Source organism: Canis lupus, chromosome 6, assembly GCF_003254725.2.
Source record: "Canis lupus dingo isolate Sandy chromosome 6, ASM325472v2, whole genome shotgun sequence".
Taxonomy (NCBI): domain Eukaryota; kingdom Metazoa; phylum Chordata; class Mammalia; order Carnivora; family Canidae; genus Canis; species Canis lupus.
The window spans coordinates 39,708,268-39,729,978 of NC_064248.1; the positions used below are offsets into that span (position 1 = coordinate 39,708,268).

The following is a 21,711-nucleotide window of genomic DNA, read 5'->3' on the forward strand; positions in this document are numbered from 1 at the left end:
GCTTCTCCCTCCTCCTGTGTCTCTGCCTCTCTCTCTCTCTCTATCATAAATAAGTAACAAACAAATACATAAATAAATCTTTTAAAAAGTATATTAAAAAGGGGCGGGGGGGACCGTATAAGCGTAAGACGACGCATCCGGGGTTGTTTGAACACAGCGCCACGTTTCCGTGAGAGGGTAAGAGGGACTGGTTAGGGCGGCGGGCCTGTCTTGTTGGGCTTAAGGGAAAACCTCCGGGGGCACATACGTGTGTTTCCACTTCCGACACGGAAAATACCCTTCACCTCGGGCGCGACAGGAGGTCGAAGCCCGGGGAGCCGAGCCTGGGCCCGGGCGTCCTCACGTGCGCATGGGGCTCCACCTAGCGGCGAGCAGGGCAAGGCACACGGGGGGGGCCTCCGGGGCTTTCCCCTCAGGTCCCCAGTGTCTCCCCCTCAGCGTCTCCCCCTCAGGGCCCCCGGTCTCCTCAGTGACTCTCCCGTCAGCCCCCCCCGCCCCCCCAGCGCCGTGTCCCCCCTGCGTTCCCTGGGCCTGCACGCTCGGGCCTCCCCACACCCGCCGTGGAGACTGCGTCCCTACTAGAGGCCTGTTCCGCGTATCTCAGCAGGCCGCACGCCTGCTGGGGAGTGTTTGAGGTCTCGGCCCCGAGGTGAGCCAGCGTTCCAGGGGGGACCGAGGGGTAACAGGCGGCCGGCTTGCTTTCCAGCGTGACTCGGTGCAAGGACCCCAGGCGACGTCCCAGTGGCCAGGAGCTCTGGGCCGTGGTGGGGGAGCGCGTGGTGGCGGGAGCGCAGGTGAGTGAGCAGGTGTGGCTTGAAGACCGAATGGGGCCTGGGGGGGCAGGGAAGCAGCTGCGCTGTGCGCCCCCGAAGCCTGGCGCCCCTGGTGAGCCCCGGGCGCCTCCAGCCTCCACCGTGCTAGCCCGCCGAGGCCCCACCTCTCGTGCCCTGACCCTGTTCTCGTGCATTCCTTCCTTGCGCGGCCCGGGAGGGCTGCGGGTGTGCAGGTGGCAGTCCGCGTGCCCTCGTGATCCTGGAGACCCGGGATCGAGTCCCGCATCGGGCTCCCTGCATGGAGCCTGCTTCCCCCTCTGCCTGTGTCTCTGCCTCTGTGTGTGTGTGTGTGCCTCTATGAATAAAAAAAAAAAAAAAAGAATGGAGCTAGAACTAGTTCTGAGAGATGGGCATCAGAATCCTCAGGCTGTGTCCTAGCAGCAGCAGCTTCAGGACAAGGAATTCGCGTTAGGGAGGCAGCGCCGGGCGGCCACGCGACACCCCAGCTCCCTCTGCCCGCGCTACCCGCGGACCCGCCGCGCCGACGCCACCGCCCGGCTCCGGGACTGCAACGCCACCGCGACCTACCGCGAGACCCCGCCCAGTCGCTGCGGACACCCCGCCCCTTCCGGCGCTCACCCGGAAGTGGCCTCCCAAGACGGAAGTGTGCGAGTGGAGGGAGAGTCGGCGCCCGGGCGGGTCCCGTGCCCCGCGTCCCTCAGCGCCCTCGGGTGAGAGCGGGGGCCGCCGGGGCGTGTGCGGCCGCCGCGGCGACAGCCTCCAGCCCGCGGGACGTGCGCTCAGGTTCGTGGCCGGCGGTCCGAGCTGGGGCAGGTGAGGGTCGCGGGGAGCGACGCAGGGGGCGGGGGGGACGGACAGACAGACGCGGACGCGAGCCCGGCTCTCGGCCCCGCTGTAGCGAGCGTTTGCCTCCTGTGAAGGGCCGTGCTGACCGCGCGGCGACTCGCGGGGACGGCAGCGTCCCGGGGGCTCCGCGCGGCCTCACCCGGGACGAGAAGCTGCGGAGCTGGACGGGCCGGAGGCTCCTGCTCCGGACACAGCGCCCGGGATGCTGGCGGCGCCCCGCGGCCCGGCCCGGCCCGTACTCCGAGACCAGGAGACCGCCCGCACCACGTCCCCCAGCCCTGGGCCCGAGGGGGAGCGGCCTCCGCGGGGGCCTCGCAGGCCATGGCGGGAATCTACGGGCACCCTGGACGCGTCGCAGAGCACCAGGCGTCTGTGCCCCTTCCCCGCCCTGGGGGCTGCGCACACGGCCAGCCCCTGCACGTCTGAGGGGCTGGCCTGAGCTGCCCCCACGCGCCCCGGGACTCCCACGTGTGACCGCTCCTCTCCGCACACACCCCCCGCACCAGCCTGTCCGGGCTCTAGCCCCATCGCCATCCCCGACACGTGGCGGCCTCGGCGCCTCAGGTGTGCGCAGCCCAACGTCCCGCGGGAGCACAAGAAAAGGCCTCGCTGCCCCCAGGCCCCCCTCCAGCGTGGACAGCTGCGTGGGGCGCTCCCCACCGCCCCCCCCCCCATGGACATCATTTCCGGCCCGTCTCTGTGTCCGGCCGCTCTCCACGTGCTGCTCAGGGAGCTGCCCTGGCCCTCACACATCCTCCTGGGGGAACACTCAGTGCCGTCCCCCAGCAGAGGATGAGCTGTCCACCGGGTCAGGGGCCACACACAACACAGGGGCCTTCCTACCACCCCAACGCGGTGTGCATGTCCTGCATCCACATGCCAGTGGTGCCGCCACCCCTGCCGAGTGGAACCAGGGTCAGCTCAGCAGGCACTGCAGAATGCCAAGCCCTCAGAGCAGCCTGTGCCCCTACGAGCCCAATGCCCAGACGGCCTCGTGGTCCAATGCTTACATCACCTCCCTTTGTGGTGCGTGTGCCTTGGGGTGTGGTCCCGTAGACTCCCTACTGACGTGCTGGGACCCCCAAGTGGCATGAGGCTCATGAAGCAGTGACCCCACGCGGCCTGAGGGTGTAGCCAGACCAGAATTGGCTGTGTGCTGAAGTGTCCTGAGCTTGCACAGGTGGCAGACCTAGGCCCGACTATGTGCAGGCTGTGGTGCCCGTCTCCGCACTTGGGGACCACATGGACAGGCCACTGGCACCCTCCAGTCCTGTCTGGTAGCAGGAAGCCTAAGGCAATAAAGCACAGTTGTGCCTCACCAGAGATGAGACGTTCAGCGCAGGATGACCCCTTCCAAGGACTTGTCCCGCTGGACTGGCCATGGCCACTGGCCCTGGGAGGGGGAAATGGGGGGCGGGTGAGGGAGGCCAGCACTGAGCTATCCCTTCTTCACAGGTGACCAGGCAAAGTTGCTCTACCTTTTTTTTTTTTTTTTTTTTTTTTTAATTTATTCCTGAGAGAGACAAAGTGGCAGAGACACAGGCAGAGGGAGAAGCAGGCTCCATGCAGGAGCCCGATGCGGGACTCGATCCCAGGTCTCCAGGATCACACCCTGGGCTGAGCCACCCAGGGATCCCTGCTCTACCTTTCTTGTCTCAAAGTAAGCATCTGCCCGAGGGAGGCAGCTCTGCCAGCCAGGGGGCTGCTGGGAAAGGGGACAGTAGGCAGCCTGCAAACAGGAGTCAGAAAGCCCATGACACGACCGGCCTCACCTGCACCTTCCATGCATCACAGGCTCCCTCCACAGACCTTCATGAGATGGGGCCCCTGTAACTTCGAAGGTTCATATGTTTTAGAAACCTCAAGTCCCTCTGGCTGGTGTTGGGAGCTGCTTTATGGGTCTCACCTTCCCTGAGACCTCAAGCCCCCGGGCCAGGTGCCCAGAGGGGCCTGGCATTGTTCACTGGCCACAGAGCTGGGACAAGGAGCTGAGTGGCCCAGCGCGGCCTCCCTGACATTGCCTTAAGAGGTCTTGCAGGCCGGAGCTGCCCTCCCGCCCAGGCTGCCCTAGAATCGCGTCTTACGTTAATTGCACACGTCAGCCTAAGAGCGCTTGGGTTATTTTTGAGTCGTTTTCAACCTCCCAAAGATTATGGAAAAACACTCTCATTTCTTTTATGAGCTCTGATTAACAAGAGAAATAAAAGATTTCTTTTCTGGTTTTCCAGGCCTGGTATTTGCCCGCCAGACCATGCAGGGGCAGGAAACGAGTCAGTGTGTTCCCGTGGGGCTACCTGGCTGTGGTCACCATACCTGTTGAGAGCCCTCGGGCTGTGTCTGTGGCCTGGGGGTGCGGTGGGTCTGACCCCCCAGCAGTCACGCAGAGCTGCAGTCTTGCCTCCGGCCTCTCTGGGCTGTGTCCTGCTCTCAGGTGGCCCTGGGTGGCCAGCGTGCCATTCAGAAGCCTTTGCCAGCTCAGAGTGGTGGGGGGGGCAGTGTGCTGGGGCCTTCCCCCCTCCTCCTGAGCCCTCTTCATGGCCCCCCACACACACTGGGTGTTTATTCTCTTGAGCACTGAAATCAGCACTACTGGGGGAGGTCCTGCCACGGTCCCATTGTGCCCACCACGGCCCCCAGAGGCCTAGCCCGCACTGCCCGCCTGCCCACTTGGCAGGAGCCCAGCAGCGGGGCCCGGAGCGGCTGTTTCTAGGCCATGATGAGCATGTTGGGTCCCACCAGCAGCCCAGATAGTGGAGCTAATTTCAGCACGGCGTCTAGTCTCTGTGGACTGGCTCTGGGCATCTGTAAGGTGGCATCCCCTGGAGGATATGCTGTCACTGCCCCCCACCCCATCCAGCGTCCCAGGAAGGTGAGAAACCTGGGTCCTCAGGCCCTGGACAACAGTTGTGCACCAGCAGGGGTGCCACACAGCCTTGTGGCCGCCATCACGGGGGGATGTGATCAGCTCAGGGCCACTTCTGAGCCTGGAGAGGCCACGCAGTGGCAGGTGTGGCCGGCGCCCAGAGACCAGAGAGCACACAGCCACAGGAGACACGCAGGACCCCGCACCCCACGCAGCCACCACTGTCCTGACAGTGTGCCCTACCGCCCAGCTGCCTTCAGGTGTCCCCGCGGTGCACGTCTACACTGGCCTCCCTGTGACAGTGGTGCAGCATTCAAACCACTTGCAGGGCAGGGCCTGGGAGCAGACCCTAGTCACACCTGATGGGTGACCCAGGTCATGCCAGGGCCTCTTCCGGGGGGCCCTCCAGATGCTGTCGGACCAAAGCCTGGTCCCGGGGCCCAGTTCTGCCTGTGTGGTCTGAAGAGAAGGCCGCCGGGTCGGGCTGGCCCGGGTCTCAGACCAAACCTTGGCCAGTCCCAAGGGCCAACGTGCGCCCTGCCCTAGGCTGCCGCCCCGTGTGCACAGCAGCCCCGGCGGCTAGAGCGACAGTGTTCCAGGCTGGAGTGAGGCCAGCACCGCCGGCCATCTGCCCTGGGGATGACGGCAGTGCCCTGGGCTCTAAGCCCCCTGCCCCCATAAATCCATAATAAAAATAATCCCTCACTTTCCTGATGTGCCCCAGTTCCAGAAGTGCCTCCTGATGCGTCATCGTGTCAACGCGTGAGATGGGCCAGGGAGGCACAGCTGACCCCATTTCACAGAATCGCATCAGGGAGGGCTCAGGGGCCCAAAGGGGCAGGGGGCACCCCGTCCTGCCTCCCAGATGAAGACAGGATGACTGTTCGCAGGCCCCCAGCCCAGAGGAGGTGGCCAGAGCTCCTGCCAAAGGCCTGGTCCGGACCTCTACCGGGATCGAGGTTGAGTAGCTGGGCGCTGCTGCCCCCTGCGGCCGCCGTTGCTGCCCAGGGCCCCCCTGCCCAGGATGCAGCCTGGTGCCTGCGTCACCTGATGGCCCCAAGGGCACAGTTCCCCCGAGAGTTGGGCAGTGGGGCCTGCCACACACACCCAGGGCATCGTGTCTGAGGACAAAGGGATGTGGCCCCATCGCTGATGGCACCTACCCTAAGGGCTGCGAGGGCAGAGCGAGTGTCCCATGCTAGGTCCCATCACGGGCCGGCTGAGGAGCCAGGCAGATATGTGACAGGTGCACACTGAGGGAGGACACCCCCCTCCCCAGAGCCCCCAGAGTTGCTCACCCTGGGCTTGGGCACCCCTGAGCAACCCCTGGGCCTGCACAGGTCAAGTCTGTTCCCTCGGGGTGAACGGAAACGTGGATGTGCCCCCAGGGCAGCTTCCCGGTCGGCCTGCCGCTGGCCTGCGAGTGGGGGGCAGGGCCAGGTCACCTGGGGGCGACTCAGCTCCGGGGGAGGGCCGCCCGAGGCCGTCAGTGGGCACTGCCCATCCGTGGGCACTGCCGAGGCTCGTGCCTGCCGTCCACCGGCCGACGACCCCAGCCTGCCGGGGCCTGGAAGCCTTTGGTGCCCGGCCACGGACTCCGCACTGTCCACCTGGCGTGTGGCCCCCACAGGCGCCGGCAGGTCCGGGGTAGGCCCGGGCGTGGGGGTGGGGGAGGGGGCGGTGCCGGCGGCCCCAGGTGGCAGGAGTGGGCGGGGCCCCGCCGGGCTGTGCGGGGCACGGCCGCTCCCGCTCACTTGGCCCGGCCGCGCTCCCCATCATCGGCCCTCGGCCCTCGGCGGCACCCTCCGAGGTAGGTCTGAGCGGGGCCCCTGCGCGGAGCGGGGCGGAGCAGGGCGCAGCAGGACGGCGGCGCCTCCCGGGGCCGGCCGGTGCCGCCGCGCTGAGCCGCCCGAGCGCCCCCGCCCGTCGGTCCTGCGGCCCCGAGCCCCGGCAGCCCCTCGCGCTGCGGGCGGGCGGAGGGAAGCCGCGTCCTGTCGTGCGCGCCGCCCGCAGTGCCGCCGAGCGCCGTGGCGTGGCCGGGGGCGTCGCGGGGCGCGCGGGACGGGCGGCCGGCTCGGCGGCGCGGCGCGCAGGTAGGGCGGGCAGGGCGGGCGCCCCGGGAGAGACCGCCCCGAGGCCGCCGGCTGGGAGGGGGGCGCCAGCCCCGGGGGGTGCGGGTGGGGACCACCGCCCGGCCCCTCCGGCTGCCCCTCCAGAGGCCGACTCTGTGCCCCCGCGGCTCCCCCGCCCCGACTCAGTGTGGCTGCTCGTCCCCAGCCGGCCAGGGCCGACCCCCATCGCCCCCAACACGGAGATCTTCCAGCCTGGAGGCCCCTCCGCAGGCTGATGCAGGCAGGGCCACCGCCGTGACCCCCGCCCACCCTCCCACCCTCCCAAGGGCCAGGAAGCCAATCCCCTGGCTCTCAGCCCCCAGAGATGGGAGCAGGGTCCCGGGGCCAGAGAGGGACCATCCCCTGGGCCCCTGGCGGGGGGGGGGGGGGGGGGGGGGGGGGGACCCGCTCTGCCAGGTTGGTACACAGTAGAAAGCGGAGCAGGCAGCGTGTGGAAGGTGCCGGCGGTGACAGCAGGCAGGATGCTGCAGCCACCTGAGTCCCAGACCCGCTGTGCAGCCTGTGACCCCAAGACCCTCAGCACCGACTCCCCCCCCCAGCTCCTTGGGTCAAGATGCAAATCGCAGCCAAATCCTCCCAGACCCAAAATGAACTTCCTTCAGGGAGGCTTCCCCTTGCAAAGCAGGGAAGGCAGGCGGAGACCTGCTCCACCCCTCACGTGAGGGTCTGGGTTGCTCCCTCTGCAACCAGGAGCGGGAATTGGGCCTGGCAGTTGGAGGGTGGGCTCTGGGACCCCATCTGTGCTGGGTGCCTGGTCCCACTATCGCCGAAACGCTGCCCCTTCTCTCCAAGAGACCAGGCGGAGGTAAGGGGGGCTGGGAGGTGAGGATGCTCAGCGAATAGAGGTGTGCTCAGAGTAGAAAGTTTTCTCTGCAGTTAATGAGCCCCATGGGGGTCCAGGAGCAGGCACATGAGGCCTCATTACCGTGGCCTCAGCTTCAGGCCCTGCACCCTGTGGACAATGTGGTTGCCTACATGGAGCCTGGGAAAGGGCTGGTACAGCCGTGGGGACCTCCCAAGCACTACACTGGGAGTCAGCGTGCAAGGGTGGGCTCCTTCCCTTCCTGGTGGGGAGGGAGCACCGAGGGGATGATGGCAGGCTGGCAGCCCCCTGGCTGTTGCTCGCTCCTGTATCCTGCAGCCCCAGGCTGGCCACTTCCGAAGCTCCCGACGCCATGGAGGAGTGGGACGTGCCCCAGATGAAAAAAGAGGTGGAGAGCCTCAAATACCAGCTGGCCTTCAAGAGGGAGATGTCGTCGAAGACCATCCCTGAGTAAGTCCCCAGGACCCCACCCGGCCCAGCACCCGCTGATCCTGATCTGCACTTCATTTCCCTGCCCCATATGTATTTATTTGCATGCGTCAGCCCACACCCCTGCATCCACCTGCTCACCTCAGCATCCCCAACCACAGGCTTCTCAAGTGGATAGAGGATGGGATCCCCAAGGACCCGTTCCTGAACCCCGACCTGATGAAGAACAACCCATGGGTAGAGAAGGGCAAGTGCGCCATCCTGTGAGGCCCCCACACCCCGCCCCCAGATTCTCGTTTCTGTAGGGAGGACAACTCTGTAAACGTGTGACTTTTATAAAGACTTTTTGAGAGTGTTTGTGATTTTGTACATCTTCTGATGGAGAAAAAGCAACACAGCATCGGGTGTGGGCCCTGGGGCATCTCATATGGATCTGCAGCCCCCTGCACGGGCTAAGGTGTCCAGCGTGGGCCCCCGGCTGTCCAGCAGGCGTCACGGAGCTGGGTGTAGACCCGGGCTGTGCAGCAAGCTTCCCGGAGCCGGGCGTAGACCCGGGCTGTCCAGCAGGCGTCACGGAGCCGGGTGTAGACCCGGGCTGTCCAGCAGGCGTCACAGAGCTGGGTGTAGACCCGGGCCGTCCAGCAGACCTTAAGGAGCTGGGTGCAGCCCCGGCTACAGCAGGTCCCTGACGGGCACTCTGCGCCGCACAGCATTGGAGACGCCTTCCTTGAAGCGAAACCAGACGTCGCTCCTGCCCACTGCTCTGCCTATGCGCCGCTCAGCCACGTCTGTCTCGGGGGCCACAGCTCCTGCGGAAGCCACATCATTGCTCCTCCACCTCGCCCTGGCCCCTCCAGCCCTTCCCGCACCCCACGCACCTGCACTCAGGGGGGCCGCTCTCTTCGTGACCACACGACCGAAGAAATCCCTCTCGGGCTAAAGGAGGCAGGTGGGTCAGGCTCTCAGGGACAGACCCCTGGCGGACACTTCCACTATGGCAGGAGGGCTGAGAGGCCACAACCCAGGGAGGAGCCAATGGCCCCAGGCCGTGGGAGCAGATGCCCACCTCCCCTTCCCGGGGGCCAGGATCCCTTTGATCCCCCACCACCCACAGCAGCATCTTCCTACCATAGCCGGGCCCAGGGTGGAAGGAGGAGCAGGCCCCCTTTTGACCAGATGAGAAATGGGCCCAGTGGGACCCCCACCCCTGGCTGAGCAGCAGGCACGTGGCAGGCCCCCCAGGGCTGAGAACCAGCCCTGCCCCTCACACCTGTTCCTCCAGAGCTGCTTTCTTCAGGATGCGCTCCAGCCGCTGCTCCAGCCACTGCTCCTCTTGGCTGTGTGAGGTGGGTGGCTGTGCCTCTTTCTCCCCAGCACCGCCCAGTGGAGCCGTGGCCCCTGGGGGGCCCCTGTCCACCTGCAGAAGCAAGGTGTGGTGAGAACATCCCAGGCAGGGTCACTCCAGGGACAACAGCCCTGCCCTTCTAAGCCTGGCTCTGGCCCAGAGCCCAGGGTAGGCTTACCTGCGGGCCATCCCCAACCCGGGCCAAGGCCTCTGCCCGCCGCATTTTCTCCATTTCAATCTCGTGGGCAATGAGCTGCTTAGCCTGGTAGGTGAGGGGTTTGCGGGCGGGCAGCTCAGGAAAGCGACAGACCTCCTCCACGTTCCTGGTCTCAGAGTAGAGACGTGTCCGGTCAACAGGCACAGGCAGGGGCTACCTCCCACACCAGTCCCAGATGCCAAAAACCAAGAGCTGCAGCGTGGGGCTCGTCCTGGCAATATGATGCCTCAGCCCCAGAACAGCAGGGTATCACCCACCCCAAGCCTCAGTTTCCCCAACTGCCTACAGGCATTAGAAGGGAACTGCCCCAGGGCTGCAAGATAAAGAAATGAGACAATATGGCAAGATCTAGACTCAAGGCTGGAGTACCTGGAACTGTCACCGTTACTGCCTCCTTGCAAATGGCCCAAGGGGGCTGAGCACTGGCCCTCTTGTTGGTTGGGCAGCATGGCCCCAGGGAACATCTCAGAATGGGCCAGCAGAGCCCTGAGGGCAGCTCCCGGAGAGACATGGAAGCAGTGAGAGCCATGCCACAATTGTATTGGGGCAAGAGCGGAGCTGGAACTGAGCAGAGCTGGAACCGCCCCCTACCACTGCCCCACAGACGGGAAAAGTGAGACTCACACCTCGCTGAGACTGCACCTTGAGATTCCTGCCCCAGTGACCGCCATAGCACCTGGCACCCAGCCCCTGGCACCCACCCCAGGTGCTGCGGACTCACGGCTCGAGCCTGTAGATGTACTGCCCATCGGGCCGGCGCTCCTGGCGGTAGGTTAGGCTGTAGGCAAGCATGGTGCCCACGAGGCTGGCCAGCTGCTGCTTCTCACGAGTGCTGTACAGCTGCGTGCTCACCTATGGGCAGGGGGCAGTGGGCAGGGACGCTGAGCGTGGTCAGGGCCCAGCCCCACCAGCAGCCACACCCCCCACTCTGGACAAAGCACTCACAGGGCGCAGCTTGGGTGCAAGGATGTCCAGAATCAGGCAGAGGGCATCCAGGATGAGAGCCTGAGGCGTGGCCCGGCTGCGGGTGGCAGGTGCAATGCCTGCCACAAGTGTGTGGATGAGGTTCTGTGTCCGGCTCGTCCGGCTCTGGGCCTAGGATGCAGGGTGGATTGGGCCTCGGTAACCCAGGGTCCCTGGGCCAGACTCTAGGCCCCAGGCAGGGGGCAGGGGCACACCTCCTGCTGGCTGCTGGGGAATGCAATCCTCGGCACGTGGCTAGAGGCAAAGAGCAGGTGGAAGGCTGCCGGCAGGAAGGGCAGGTAGCGCAGCAGCTGGAAGCTCTGGCCGTGGTGGGCGGTGCAGGTCAGCAGGTCATCAAAGGCCAGCCAGTCGAGGGCCGTGCACACGGTCCCCAGGCTGGAATCCCGCAGCCGCAGGCGCAGGAAGTTGTCAAAAAGGCCCTGGGGGTAAGCAGGTGGGTGGGCCTCTGAACCCCCGGCCTCAGTGCAGCCCACTGTATAAGCACCCCCCATGGGACCCTCCACCTCCCACCTGCCCTGCCAAGTCCAGGGTCTGGGGCAGCAGCGAACAGCAGCACGGGACCCTGAGGCCCCAAAAGAGGAGCCAGGAAGGCCCAGCCTGCTGCCCCCACTGTTGGCCACAACCCAGATGCAGGAAACACCCTCACGCCGCCCCCACCACCTCAAGGAGCCCACAGGCTCCAGTACCCACCCCCTCCCCGAAGGAAGTCCTGTGGGCCAGAGCTGAGGCCAGAGCCCCTGCTCCTGTGCCACGTGAGGTTCCCTTGCCCTCGGGGCACAGCATACCCCTCCCCGTAGAGCTTTCCGGATTTATGCAGATCCCCAGCCACTAATCCAAAGCTGCTTAGTCAGGGACATGGCTTAGACCAGGCTTCCCGGGCGTGGGGGCATCTCTGCCACCTGCTCAAGCCAAAACCTCACCCTGCCAGCTCCACCCCACGTTCCCGTTCCCACAGCTCACGTCCAGAACGGGAACGCTCCCGAGCTCTGACTCGGGCCGTGCCACCCACCCCCCATCGCTGCCAGCTCACCCCGGCCATCCCACCAGGCACCAGCTACTTCCTGTCCCCGGCCCGTCCCGGCTTGCCGTCACCTCTGACAGGTCTCCCTGACGCACCGTGTCCGCCACCCTCGCTCATCCCTCTCCTTGACATCACTGCAAGTGCCTCCTATTCTCTGGGACACACACACGGCCAGATGCTAGCCTACCAACACCCCCAAAAATGTCTCATTGGGGATGCAACGAGATTACCTGCACCACCTTCTCGTGCTCGCCTGCGGACGCAGCCACGTGCAGGATGCGGTGGAGGCGCTGCGCAGCCGTGGTCAGAGGCGCCTCGGCAGCACGGGGCCCTGGGCCCAAGTGCGCATCGCCGAGCAGGAGCATGTGTGGGGCAGAGGAGGGGTCTTGGGCCCAGCGCTGCCTGCAGAGGGGTGCCAAGGCTGCAAGGGCACCCTGCCTCTTCATCGCCCTCGCTCCCCAGAGCGGCCCAGGTGTTTGTACACCGATGAAGCTCTGTGGGTCCCCAGAAGGGGATGGAGGGGGAGGCCGAGCACCCCCAGGCCCGCGTGCTTACCTCTGGGCCCGGGGCAGCTGGAAAATCTCCTGCCACACGGAGAAAAGCCCCTTGCGCTGGTCCTTGAGCCCGACCCGCGTAGTCTGCACGGCCCGCACACTCAGCTCCCGCCGGCCCCGCCCGTGAAGGAACTGGACACAGGGTGGTGGGAGCTGGTGAGAGGAGGCCTCCCCCGCCTCACCCGGCCGCGGCCCCCCGCCCACCTGCCCACTGGCCCACCTGCAGCGTGTTGATGCAGGCACGGATATCGTTGTCGGTCTTCTCACACAGAGCTGCCAGCGCACCTGGGTCAGCCTGCATGCCCTGCCGTAGGGAGATCTGCAGGGAGGGGCAGGGGGGTGGGCAGATGCTCCCCGGGAAACCCACCCCGAGGCCCCCTCTTCCTAGAACACGGGAGAACCGCAGCTACAGATCCCCGCGGACCCGCCTGGGTCCCTGCTGGAACCTCCTACTGCCAAAGAGCAAACCGGTGCAGTCATGTCCCAGGGCCGGCTGGAGGCTGGGGGAGGCAGAGGGGGCCAGGGCCGGGACAGGGGGCGCGTCCCCCCAGCCTGTAGTCGGCCACGCAGCCCCTCATCGTGTCCACCCCCAGCCCTCACCAACCTCCTGCAGCCGTTGCGTGAGTCTCGAGGACAGTATGGGTGGGAAGTGGAGCAGGAAGGCCTGCTGTCTCAGCTGTCTCAGGGACGGCACAAACCTGCAGGAGTATGGGCACGCACCAGGGTGGGTGCCACAGCCCAGCGGGCGGAGGTGGCCAGGCAGAGCTGGCGGTACACCCTCCCAGGGCCCTCCACCCTCCTGGGGAGCCCCCCCGCACTCCGCCCTGTGCAAAGCCCTGCTCCACCCCACTCACTGGTCATTGCAGATGCAGATGATGGGCCTCATCAGGAGCCCCCCGTCGGCCCGGTGTCGCCGTCCCCCACTAGTGGGAACGCCCGGACCCCCTGACTCTGCATCCTGTGGGCCCTTGCGGTCCAGGACGTTCAGAAGAACGTTGATGGCAGCCTAGGGAATGCAAGGAGGATGCAGTAAGCCCTAGCCAGTTGCCCACCCACCTGCCCACCCACTGGGGCATCCAGGAGGCCCACCACGGGCGCTCCGTCGATCTCATCGATGACCAGACAGTTGGGCTTCCCGCCAGCACCCAGCACCGACTCCATCTGCGTGGCCGCCTCGATGCACGTGCGGAAAGCCTCAGGGCTGCGGTCATCACTGGAAGCAGTGGGGGGGCGGGGGGGAGCCGTCAAGGCAGCGTGGCCTTGGCCACAGCTGCAACCAGGGTCCCCGATGAGAGCCTCCCAGGGCAAAGCCGCTACGCCTACACCTCAAGGCTGCCCTGAGACACAGCGGCAACCCCAGCCAGCCGTGAGAAAGCAACTCCGTTCCAACCACTGGGGTCTTAGGGTGCAGTCAGGACAGATGGGGGCCCTGGAGACTGGCCTCCTCGCCCCTCACCTTGCGTTCATCTCCACCACGCTGTACCCAGCGTGCCGTGCAATCACGTGAGCCAGGGTGGTCTTGCCAAGCCCCGGGGGCCCACACAGCAGCGCCACCTGAAACCACAACAAAGGAGATGCGGATACGCTACTCCCTGTGCCCAGGGGAGCCCCCCCAACACCCAACCGCCAGGCTGAAGCCTGCTACTCGGGGGGGGGGGGGACGTACGCCCACCCCCTGCGGTGACCGCACAAGAACAGACTCCAGCAGGCTCGCGCTCCACCGCCGATGCAACAGAGCGAGAGGAAGTCCCACATGGGACAAGCAACTCGGCCATCACTGAGACAACAGAGCCCAAGAGACCACCGTCACCATGAGCATTCAAAGGAGAACCAGGGTCCTCTAGACAGCGCAGGCTTCACATAAGCCATTAAACAGACTCAGATTCCAACTCGCGTCACCGACAGTCCACGCCAACACCCTGATGCTACAACGCCCGTGGGGGGGGGGGGGGGGATAAACATGCCTCGTGGCCCCAGGAAGCTGCAAAGGTGCTGGCGGCCGAGAGAGCATCGCCCCTGGGCTCACACGTGTGTGGGGAGCAGCCAAGCAGGACTCACCTTCTGTCGGGGCCGCCGGCTCGGGTCCAGGTCAGCCTCTAGCATGTCCTCCAGCACCTGCTCGTGGCTCTTCCATTTGCTGGAGGTTGTGGCCTCCTTGCCACCTCGGGCCAGGTCCATGCTGGGCCTTGGCTTCCTAGCAGGCCTCTCTCGGCCGAACACCACTGGGTCCCACAGTTTTAGCCACTTGAGGAGGCAGCGGTTAGTGAACTACATAAAGGGAAGCACAGCCTGGAGGAACCGCCAGCACCAGGGACACCCTGCCCTTCACATCCACCCATCAGGAGCCCCAAAAACACACAAAGACACTGAAACTAAGTGACAGGTGACCAGTGCCTGGCCACCCAACCCGTGACCGACAGAGTGAGGCTCATAGCAGACCTCCACCCCTACAACTCTGACCCCCTCAGGAGCCCCCAGCACCCCCAGGGGCATCCCTGCACCAGCTTCTATGACAGCAGGAAAGGAAAGAGAAGCTCCAGGCACGGGTGGGGGGATCCCCAGTCCAGGTCCCCGGCCACGCCGTGCTGACCTCAGCTTCCCCACCCATGCCTCTAACGGGCAAATCAAAACCATCTCCCCCCACCCCAAGGCCTGTGAGCTGACGACACAAGGATTAGCTGAATTCCACACTGTTCATCTTTGGAAACAAAAAAGCCAGTCACATTTGAACGACAAGGTCTCACGTCGTCACTGAGCAGCTCCGTGTAGTACTGGGGTGCGAACTCGTCCACCCAGAGGCAGTGCTGGGAGCCATCCGGGCTGTTGGCCAGCTCTTCCTCAGGGGCCCCCAGGGGCTGGACCTCTTCCTCCACCTCCTCCGACCTGAGGCTGGAGAACATCATGCCTGAGCCGCCGGGCCTCTGGAGGGACTGCACAGCCCCCCGATACAGGCCACAGAAGGGGAAGGGGTCACCGTCTCACCTGCGAAGTGTATCCGAGAGCTGATGGGCCTCCTGCAGCAGCTGCTGCCTCCGCTGTGCAAAACCAGAGGGTGGCATCAGGAAGGCTCCAGCGTGCAGGCACCCTAGAGCCACCCTCCCACTCCCAGCAAGCCCCACCTCGCTGTCGACCTGCTCCTTCAGGGAGGCAAAGGACACACCCAACAGATCCAGCCGGCCCTGGCCTCGCCACCAGGTGTCACGGAAAGGTGTCTGCCGAGAAGGGAGTGCAGCAATCATCACCTGCCAGAACGTAACCCCCCACTGACCCCCTCCGGACAGCGCTGCAGGACCCAGAAGGGCATCCTCCAGCACAAACACACCAGCCGCAAGACGGGCCTGTCCCTAAGCAAGCATTCCAAGAAGAAAAGCCTTCTGGGTGGGAGCATCTGGAAGGAAGAAAGAAAAGCAATAGAACGAAAGAGAAGAAGCCAGGGAGGAGGTGAGAGGGGGACGGGCTGGTGAGTGTCCGGAGGGTCCGCAGGGTCCAGGCCCGTCAGGACAGCACGCGCCCACCTGCACCCCTGTGCCCACGGGGTCCGCGCGCAGGACCAGAAAGGCCCGGGAGCCCGCCGTGGAGGTCACGCTGACGTAGTCCTCCAGGACAGGGGGCCGCCTCAGGACCGGATTTCGGGCCGCCCCGGGGGCCCACAGGAGGCCGCCGTCAGCAGCAGCATCCGAGGGCCTGGGAAGGGACAGGAGGGGTCGTCTTGAGGACCCGGACGCCTCCCAGGGCCCCGGCCCCATCCGGAACCCGGCAAGCCACACACCCCTCGGGCCACAGCTCAGGGGGGACCTCGGGGCTCGGCGGGGGGGTGATGTCCCCAGCGGGGGAGTCAGGACCCGGCGGCTCCTCCGGCTCCTCCGGCCTGAAGTTCAGCTCCCTGACGACCTGCAGCCGTGGCCGCTTGACCCTGGGGGCTGGGGAGGCAGACGTCAGGCGCCCAGGCCGAATGTCCCCACCCCGGTCGTGGTGGGTGGCCCTCCTCCGCAGCCGCGCCCCGCCCGCGCCCCGGGCCCTGCGCACGTACTGGGGGGCAGAGCCGCGTCCCCCGGCGAGGGCGCCGCCAGCCGCCTCACCCCCGCGCCGCCGCGGCTCCCCGGGCGTCCACCTGCGGGGGGGCGGGCGGCGGCCCCTCCGGCCTCGGCGTCCTCGGGCGTCAGCCCGGCCCGGCCCGCCGCGGCCCAGCGCTCCCTGCGGGGTGACCCGGCCGCCAACCCTGCCAGGACAGACAGCCGCGGCTCAGCGCGCCCCGCGCACGGGGCCCCGCTCGCCCCCTCCCCCGGGCAGCCCCCCGGCCTGCGCCCACCTTCCAGCTCGGCCAGCACCTCCAGCTCGGCCGCGAACCGGTCGTGGAAGTCGTCCTCCGCCCCGCCCAGCCCCAGCTCGCGCTCTCCCATGGCGCCAGCTCCCGCCGCACTCGCAGCGCGCTCCGAACCTCCCGCGCCGCCGTCGCCGCGCCCGCCCCCGGCGTCCCGGCGCCGCCAACCCCCGGCCGGCGTCCCGGCGCCACTCGCCATTGGCCCACGAGAGAGCGCGGCGGAGGCGGGGCTGCGCGCGCAACTGGGGCGGGCCCGGGCCGGGCGCCGCGGACGCTCGCCATTGGCCCGCTCGGCCGTCCGTCCGCGGCGGGGGGCGTGGCGTGGGCGGGGCTGCGCGCTCTGGCCTGGCCCAGCGAGGCGCGGCTCCGGGGTCGCGGGGGGCGCGGGGGCGCGGGGGCGGGTGCTGGAGCCAGGGCCGGGGGCTGCCTGGAGGGGCCCGGGCGGCACTGCCCAGCTGCAGGTCGGTCCCGGCGTGGGCCGGGCGCGGGGCCGCGTGTCCCGGATCCGGGGCGTGGGTGGGACGGCCGCTCGGGATGGGGGTGCAGCGGGGCGCGGGCCGTGCGCCTGGCTGGCTTCCCACCAGCGCCCCGGGGACCCCCGTGCACACACGCGCTCCGCGTTGCAGGCCCCCGCCATGGAGCCGGGCCGGGTAGAGAACCTGTCCGTGGTGTACCAGAGCCGGGACTTCCTGGTGGTGAACAAGCACTGGGACCTGCGCATCGACAGCAGGATGTGGCGCGAGACTCCCACCCTCCAGAAGCAGCTGCGCCACCACTTCCCGGAGTTAGCGGATCCTGACACCTACTACGGCTTCAGGTACTGGGAGCTTACGTGGGGGGCAGTGGACACCCCCAGGCGCTCCAGCCCTGATCGCCCGCCCCGTGCCAGGTTCTGCCACCAGCTGGACTTCTCCACCAGCGGGGCGCTCTGTGTGGCCTTGAACAAGGCGGCAGCGGGCAGCGCGTACAAGTGCTTCAAGGAGCGGCGTGTCACCAAGGCCTATCTGGCTCTGGTAAGGCCTGACCAGGCCCCGAGGCGGGGGATTCCGACTCTCAGCCACCACGGCAGGCCGAATGTCCCCACCCCGGTCGTGGTGGGTGGCCCTGAGAGCAGCCTGTGACTCTGCCCAGCAGGTGCGGGGACACGTGCAGGAGAGCCGGATGACCATCAACTATGCCATCGGCAGGAACAGCACAGAGGGTCGGGCTCACACCATGTGCATTGAGGGCACAGAGGGTACGGAGGGCAGAAAGGTGGGATCGCCGGGCACACGGCACCCAGAGAGGACCCTGAGTGAGCTGGGCTGGGGAGGATTGGGCCTGGCGCTGGTCCAGCCGCGCTCACGCTTTGTCTTCTGCTCGCAGGCTGTGAGAACCCCAAACCGAGCCTGACAGAGCTGGTAGTCCTGGAACACGGGCTGTATGCAGGCGATCCCGTCTCCAAAGTGCTGCTGCAGCCACTCACAGGTGAGCCAGGGACAGGGCGGGAAGCTTTCCAGGCCCCCTGCCGTCTGCTAATGGTGCCCCCCCACATGGTGAACACCTTGCGCCGGCATCTTTTCACTCCGGGTACAGTGGCATCTTTGTCACACACGAGAGGAAGTGGTGGCACAGGGGCACAGCAGCCTGCTTGGGGCCACTCCGCTGTTTGCACCCCACGTCCTACAGCCTCTTGCCCCACACACGGCCTTGCTATCTTTGATGTGAGGGTAGCGGGACAGCTCGCAAGGCTTCTGCAGCATTCCCGGCTCTGCCTCTCCTGGCAGTGACCTTGGAGTTGACTCCTCTTTGCATCTCTGGCGTTCTTGTTTGTAACAGGGAACAGGAGATCTGCTCTTTCTAAGGGTTTTGTGGGGCTTTGAGAGGGCAACAGGGAGTAGGGTTATGGGGTGATGTGAGCGGGTGAGGGTGGGCATGGGATGGCACTCCCACCCTACTGGTCCCGTCTCCCCCACAGGCCGGACGCACCAGCTGCGTGTGCATTGCAGTGCCCTCAGCCATCCTGTCGTGGGGGACCTGACCTATGGGCAGGCGTCGGACCAAGAAGACCAGCCCTTCCGCATGATGTTGCACGCCTTTTATCTGCGTATCCCCACCCACAGCGAGTGTGTGGAAGCCTGCACACCAGATCCCTTCGTGCCGGCACTCGATGCCTGCTGGAGCCCCCACACCCTGGTGCAGTCACTGGACCAGCTCGTCCAGGTCCTGAGGGCTGCTCCTGATCCTGATCCCACAGAAGGGTGCCCTGTGCCTTGCAGCACTCCCACACCCCCCAGCAAGCCCCCTGAGACAGAGGCGCAACAGGCCTCCTGCCTGCAGTGGCTGTCAGAGTGGACACTGGAGCCTGACCACTGAGGGCAGCAGGCTGAGTGGGAGTGGCAGACTGGGACCCCTATGGGGATGGGGGCTGCAGGGGAGAGCCCTAGGCCCATCCTGAGGCGGGGGTGTCCCTGCGTATGTGACCTCCTGGTGGATGGGGCCTGAGGACCCAGCTACGGCAACCAGGCCTGGAGAGAGGCGGACGAGGCCAGCAGGGGGAGCCAGGCCACCATGATTGTAGAGGATGGGACCTCTCTCTAAGCACACCTGCTTCCCCCTCTGGGGGAAACTGAGACCTGCCTTCCTGACTCCAAAGCTTCATCCCTAGGGGCTTGTTTTGTAGATTTGCCCAGGGTCACCCTGTAACAGACAGAGCCGACACTTGGGCCAGCATCAGGTTGGGGTCCTCTTGGCTCCTGGCTGGGCCTCAGAGCACCCTGCTCCTCATTGCTCTTCTTGGACCTTCTGTGTTGGTCAGCCTGCCCTGGCTGGGTCGTCTCCACCTGCGGACCCTGACTGATCCTGCCCAGCCGGTACTGCCTCGTGCCTTTGCTTTACCCGGCTCCACTGTGGGCTTCCTCTCCATCCACACACAACTGGGGGGGGCGGGTCTGAGCCACACCCCTTGGTCTTCTCACGGTGCCTGGGCAGCCACGGCCTCAGACTTCAGCTTGGGAGCTAGGCTGGCCAGCCCCCATTTCTTCCATCCCCAAACCACACCCACATCAGCCTAGGTGTAGCTGAGCTCTGAGGACCCCGAATAAATACTCAGCGACTGACATTTTGAGTGACTATGAATCCGTCTGATACGAAGCTTTGGGGGGCCCCAGAACCCTGCCTTTTCCCTGCACCGGGCAGATCTCCACCCTAGGTCCCCCAGCAGGACCCAGGATGGACTCTGTGGTCCTGGCTGCTGACCTGTCCTTGCCCTGCCACGCAGCGAGCACCCTGCGGCCCTATGTGGATGTGGGGCTCTGGGTGAAGGACTGGCACTGGATCAGCCCCTTCCTAGATCCCTAGTTCTCCTAGCCAGAGCCTTGCAACACCCATCTGCTCTCAGCAGGGCCCTTCCCTAGGGGAGCTGACACCATATTCTCCTTAGGGCTCTCCAGCATGAGAACACCGGCTGCCCTGCAGAGTGGGCCCTCCTGGCTCGGGTGGGCACTGGGGGAGAGCAGAGGGCAGGTGTGGCCAGCCGTAGAACACTGGTCTGGACCCTTTGGCCCGGTGGGGCCCATGGGCTGGGCCAGTAGAGCACGCAACGTAGGAGCTGGAGGGCTGGACAGACACACTGGTAGCTCTCAAGGCAGGGAGACAGGATGGGGAGGTGCACAAGGACGGGTACCCCCTGGGGAATGTGTGTTGCCCCTCCCCCAGCCCTGCTGCTACCTCTTAGGTATCCTTGGCCCCTTGAGGCACCCAGGACCCAGAGAGTCACCCACAGGCCAGATCCAGGCCTTGCTCCTACGGGTTGGCTATTTCCCACGTGGGGGCCCCCAGGCTGAGGCTGCAGAGCCAGGACACAGCTATATATACAGACTGTCTGTCGTCCCCCCCCCAGCTGTGGGAGGGCCAGGTTTGGAGTGGGAATCAGGGCCTCCTGGACAGGGACAGCAAGGAGAGTTTCCTCAGGTGAGGGTGGCCAGACAGGTGCTGTGGGCAGGGGAAAGTGTGGGGCAGCCCCGCGACAGGCAAGTTCCTGGGGCCCGTGTGCTGCTGGAAGGCCAGGAGCACGTGGAGCCCCACACAGTGCAGCCAAACTTCCGTGGGGCTGTCCAGTCCCCAGCTGGTCCCTCCGGCTCAGCGCGTCTGCTTGGCCCTGAGGCGGGCTCTTTGGGTCACGTGCAGACCTCCTGGCGGTGCTGGTGGCGGTTGTCCGGTAGCTAAGCCAGTATCATGGGGTTCCACAGCCCAGGCCCCCCCAGCCCTGCGGAGCGGGAGTTGCATCCCCTCCAGGAGGGGATGAGTCCCGGGTCCCCCTCGGCACCCTGCCCCGCCTACCCCAGCTGGGGCACCTCCCACCAGGCCTCAGAGGCCCCACCTGGTGGAGCTGCCCCGCCCTGGGCCCCAGGGCATGTGTGGCAGGGCTCTTTGTCACTGAGGTCACTTGCTTGGGGCCAGCGTGTCCCCCCACACGGTACACACGTGTACAGACACACGTGCTCACAGGGCAAAAAACGCCACACGTGTCACTGCACCCAGGTCCCAGGTCCCACACTGGATCCCCGTGCGCTGAACGTCCCTGCTGCAGGGAACGCATGCACCAGACGTGCACATAGCCGTGGGTGCTCCTGGACACACACGTGTGCACAAGAACACCAGCACGCATGCAAAGGCACATACAGTCCTCGGGGCGCAGACTCGCTCCCCGGTGGGAAGGGGTGTGCGCTGGGCAGCTGCCAACCGTGAGCTCAGCCTCCCGCTCCCCCAGGGCCGGAGAGCAGGTGTGCTCTCTGCTGTGCTTGGGGCCCCCAGGGGTGCACATGGCAGCCTCACCTGACGCAGCCCTGGGCCCTCCCCTACACATCTGCCTGGCAGGCATCACTGCGGGATCGGGTGCCCGGGCAGTCTGGGTGTTGGGTGAGGCATGGAGGTGAGCAGGAACCTAGGTGGCACCCCCCGGCACCACCACTGTGCCCCAGTGCTCAGCTGTAGGGGCTGACAGTCAGACTGGGGTCACTGATGTCTGAAGCACCTGGCACCTGGCCTACACCCCCTGCATTCGACAGCCACCTCGGGGCACAGGGGCACAGGGGCAGCCCTCCTACAGCAGATGGTCTCCACACTCAGGTGAGAAGCGACGGCTGGGGCAGGGCCTCGGCTCTGTGGCGGTCTCCCGATGGCCCTGGGTGGGTAACTGAGCTTCTCCAAGCTTCCGCTTCGTCCCCCGCATAGGACTGATGGTAACTGCCCGGGGCCAGGCAGCATCTAGAGACCCCAGGACCCCACAGGACACCCTTCAGGTCACAGTTAAGGCCGCCATCTGGAGACGGGCAGGGCTGCTTGCTACAGGGGAGGGGCTGTGGTGCAGCTTGTGGCTGAGGGCACTGTCTGGATGGGTGT

At 66.1% G+C, this 21,711-nt stretch overlaps 3 protein-coding genes across 16 annotated transcripts; 2 read left to right on the forward strand and 1 right to left on the reverse strand.

The window, feature by feature from the left end:
- The first annotated feature begins 1,426 nt into the window (after positions 1–1,426).
- Positions 1,427–8,244, forward strand: GNG13 (G protein subunit gamma 13). 6 transcript variants are annotated; one of them, XM_025417105.2, is made up of 3 exons: positions 1,427–1,607; positions 7,777–7,908; positions 8,049–8,244. In XM_025417105.2, exons 2-3 carry the CDS (start codon positions 7,811–7,813, stop codon positions 8,152–8,154), a joined length of 204 nt encoding a protein of 67 aa, XP_025272890.1. In that variant the 5' UTR covers positions 1,427–1,607; positions 7,777–7,810; the 3' UTR covers positions 8,155–8,244. The 6 variants fall into 6 exon arrangements, with proteins under 6 accessions (XP_025272890.1, XP_035573321.1, XP_025272888.1 ...); XM_035717428.2 differs by having other exon boundaries at positions 1,448–1,577; XM_025417103.2 differs by lacking the exon at positions 1,427–1,607 and adding an exon at positions 6,203–6,313.
- On the reverse strand, positions 8,207–16,468 carry CHTF18 (chromosome transmission fidelity factor 18). Of its 8 annotated transcripts, none has more exons than XM_025417097.3 (23): positions 16,318–16,461; positions 16,039–16,227; positions 15,778–15,928; positions 15,524–15,692; positions 15,331–15,396; positions 15,128–15,220; positions 14,991–15,043; positions 14,753–14,897; positions 14,067–14,276; positions 13,465–13,562; positions 13,098–13,221; positions 12,863–13,014; positions 12,613–12,706; positions 12,229–12,327; positions 12,010–12,140; positions 11,685–11,856; positions 10,628–10,852; positions 10,395–10,544; positions 10,171–10,301; positions 9,411–9,555; positions 9,158–9,304; positions 8,766–8,893; positions 8,207–8,696 (listed from the first exon to the last, which is right to left on the reverse strand). In XM_025417097.3, the coding sequence occupies exons 1-23, from the start codon at positions 16,406–16,408 to the stop codon at positions 8,666–8,668; spliced, it is 2,994 nt and encodes a 997-aa protein (XP_025272882.1). In that variant the 5' UTR covers positions 16,409–16,461; the 3' UTR covers positions 8,207–8,665. The 8 variants fall into 8 exon arrangements, with proteins under 8 accessions (XP_025272882.1, XP_025272881.1, XP_025272884.1 ...); XM_025417096.3 differs by having other exon boundaries at positions 8,766–8,823; positions 16,318–16,460; XM_025417099.3 differs by lacking the exon at positions 16,039–16,227 and having other exon boundaries at positions 8,766–8,823; positions 16,318–16,468.
- Positions 16,469–16,667: 199 nt separating this feature from the next.
- On the forward strand, positions 16,668–19,429 carry RPUSD1 (RNA pseudouridine synthase domain containing 1). 2 transcript variants are annotated; one of them, XM_025417106.3, is made up of 6 exons: positions 16,668–16,790; positions 16,956–17,146; positions 17,219–17,342; positions 17,461–17,566; positions 17,695–17,796; positions 18,287–19,429. In XM_025417106.3, exons 2-6 carry the CDS (start codon positions 16,965–16,967, stop codon positions 18,682–18,684), a joined length of 912 nt encoding a protein of 303 aa, XP_025272891.1. In that variant the 5' UTR covers positions 16,668–16,790; positions 16,956–16,964; the 3' UTR covers positions 18,685–19,429. The 2 variants fall into 2 exon arrangements, with proteins under 2 accessions (XP_025272891.1, XP_025272892.1); XM_025417107.3 differs by having other exon boundaries at positions 17,464–17,566.
- Positions 19,430–21,711: the final 2,282 nt, after the last annotated feature.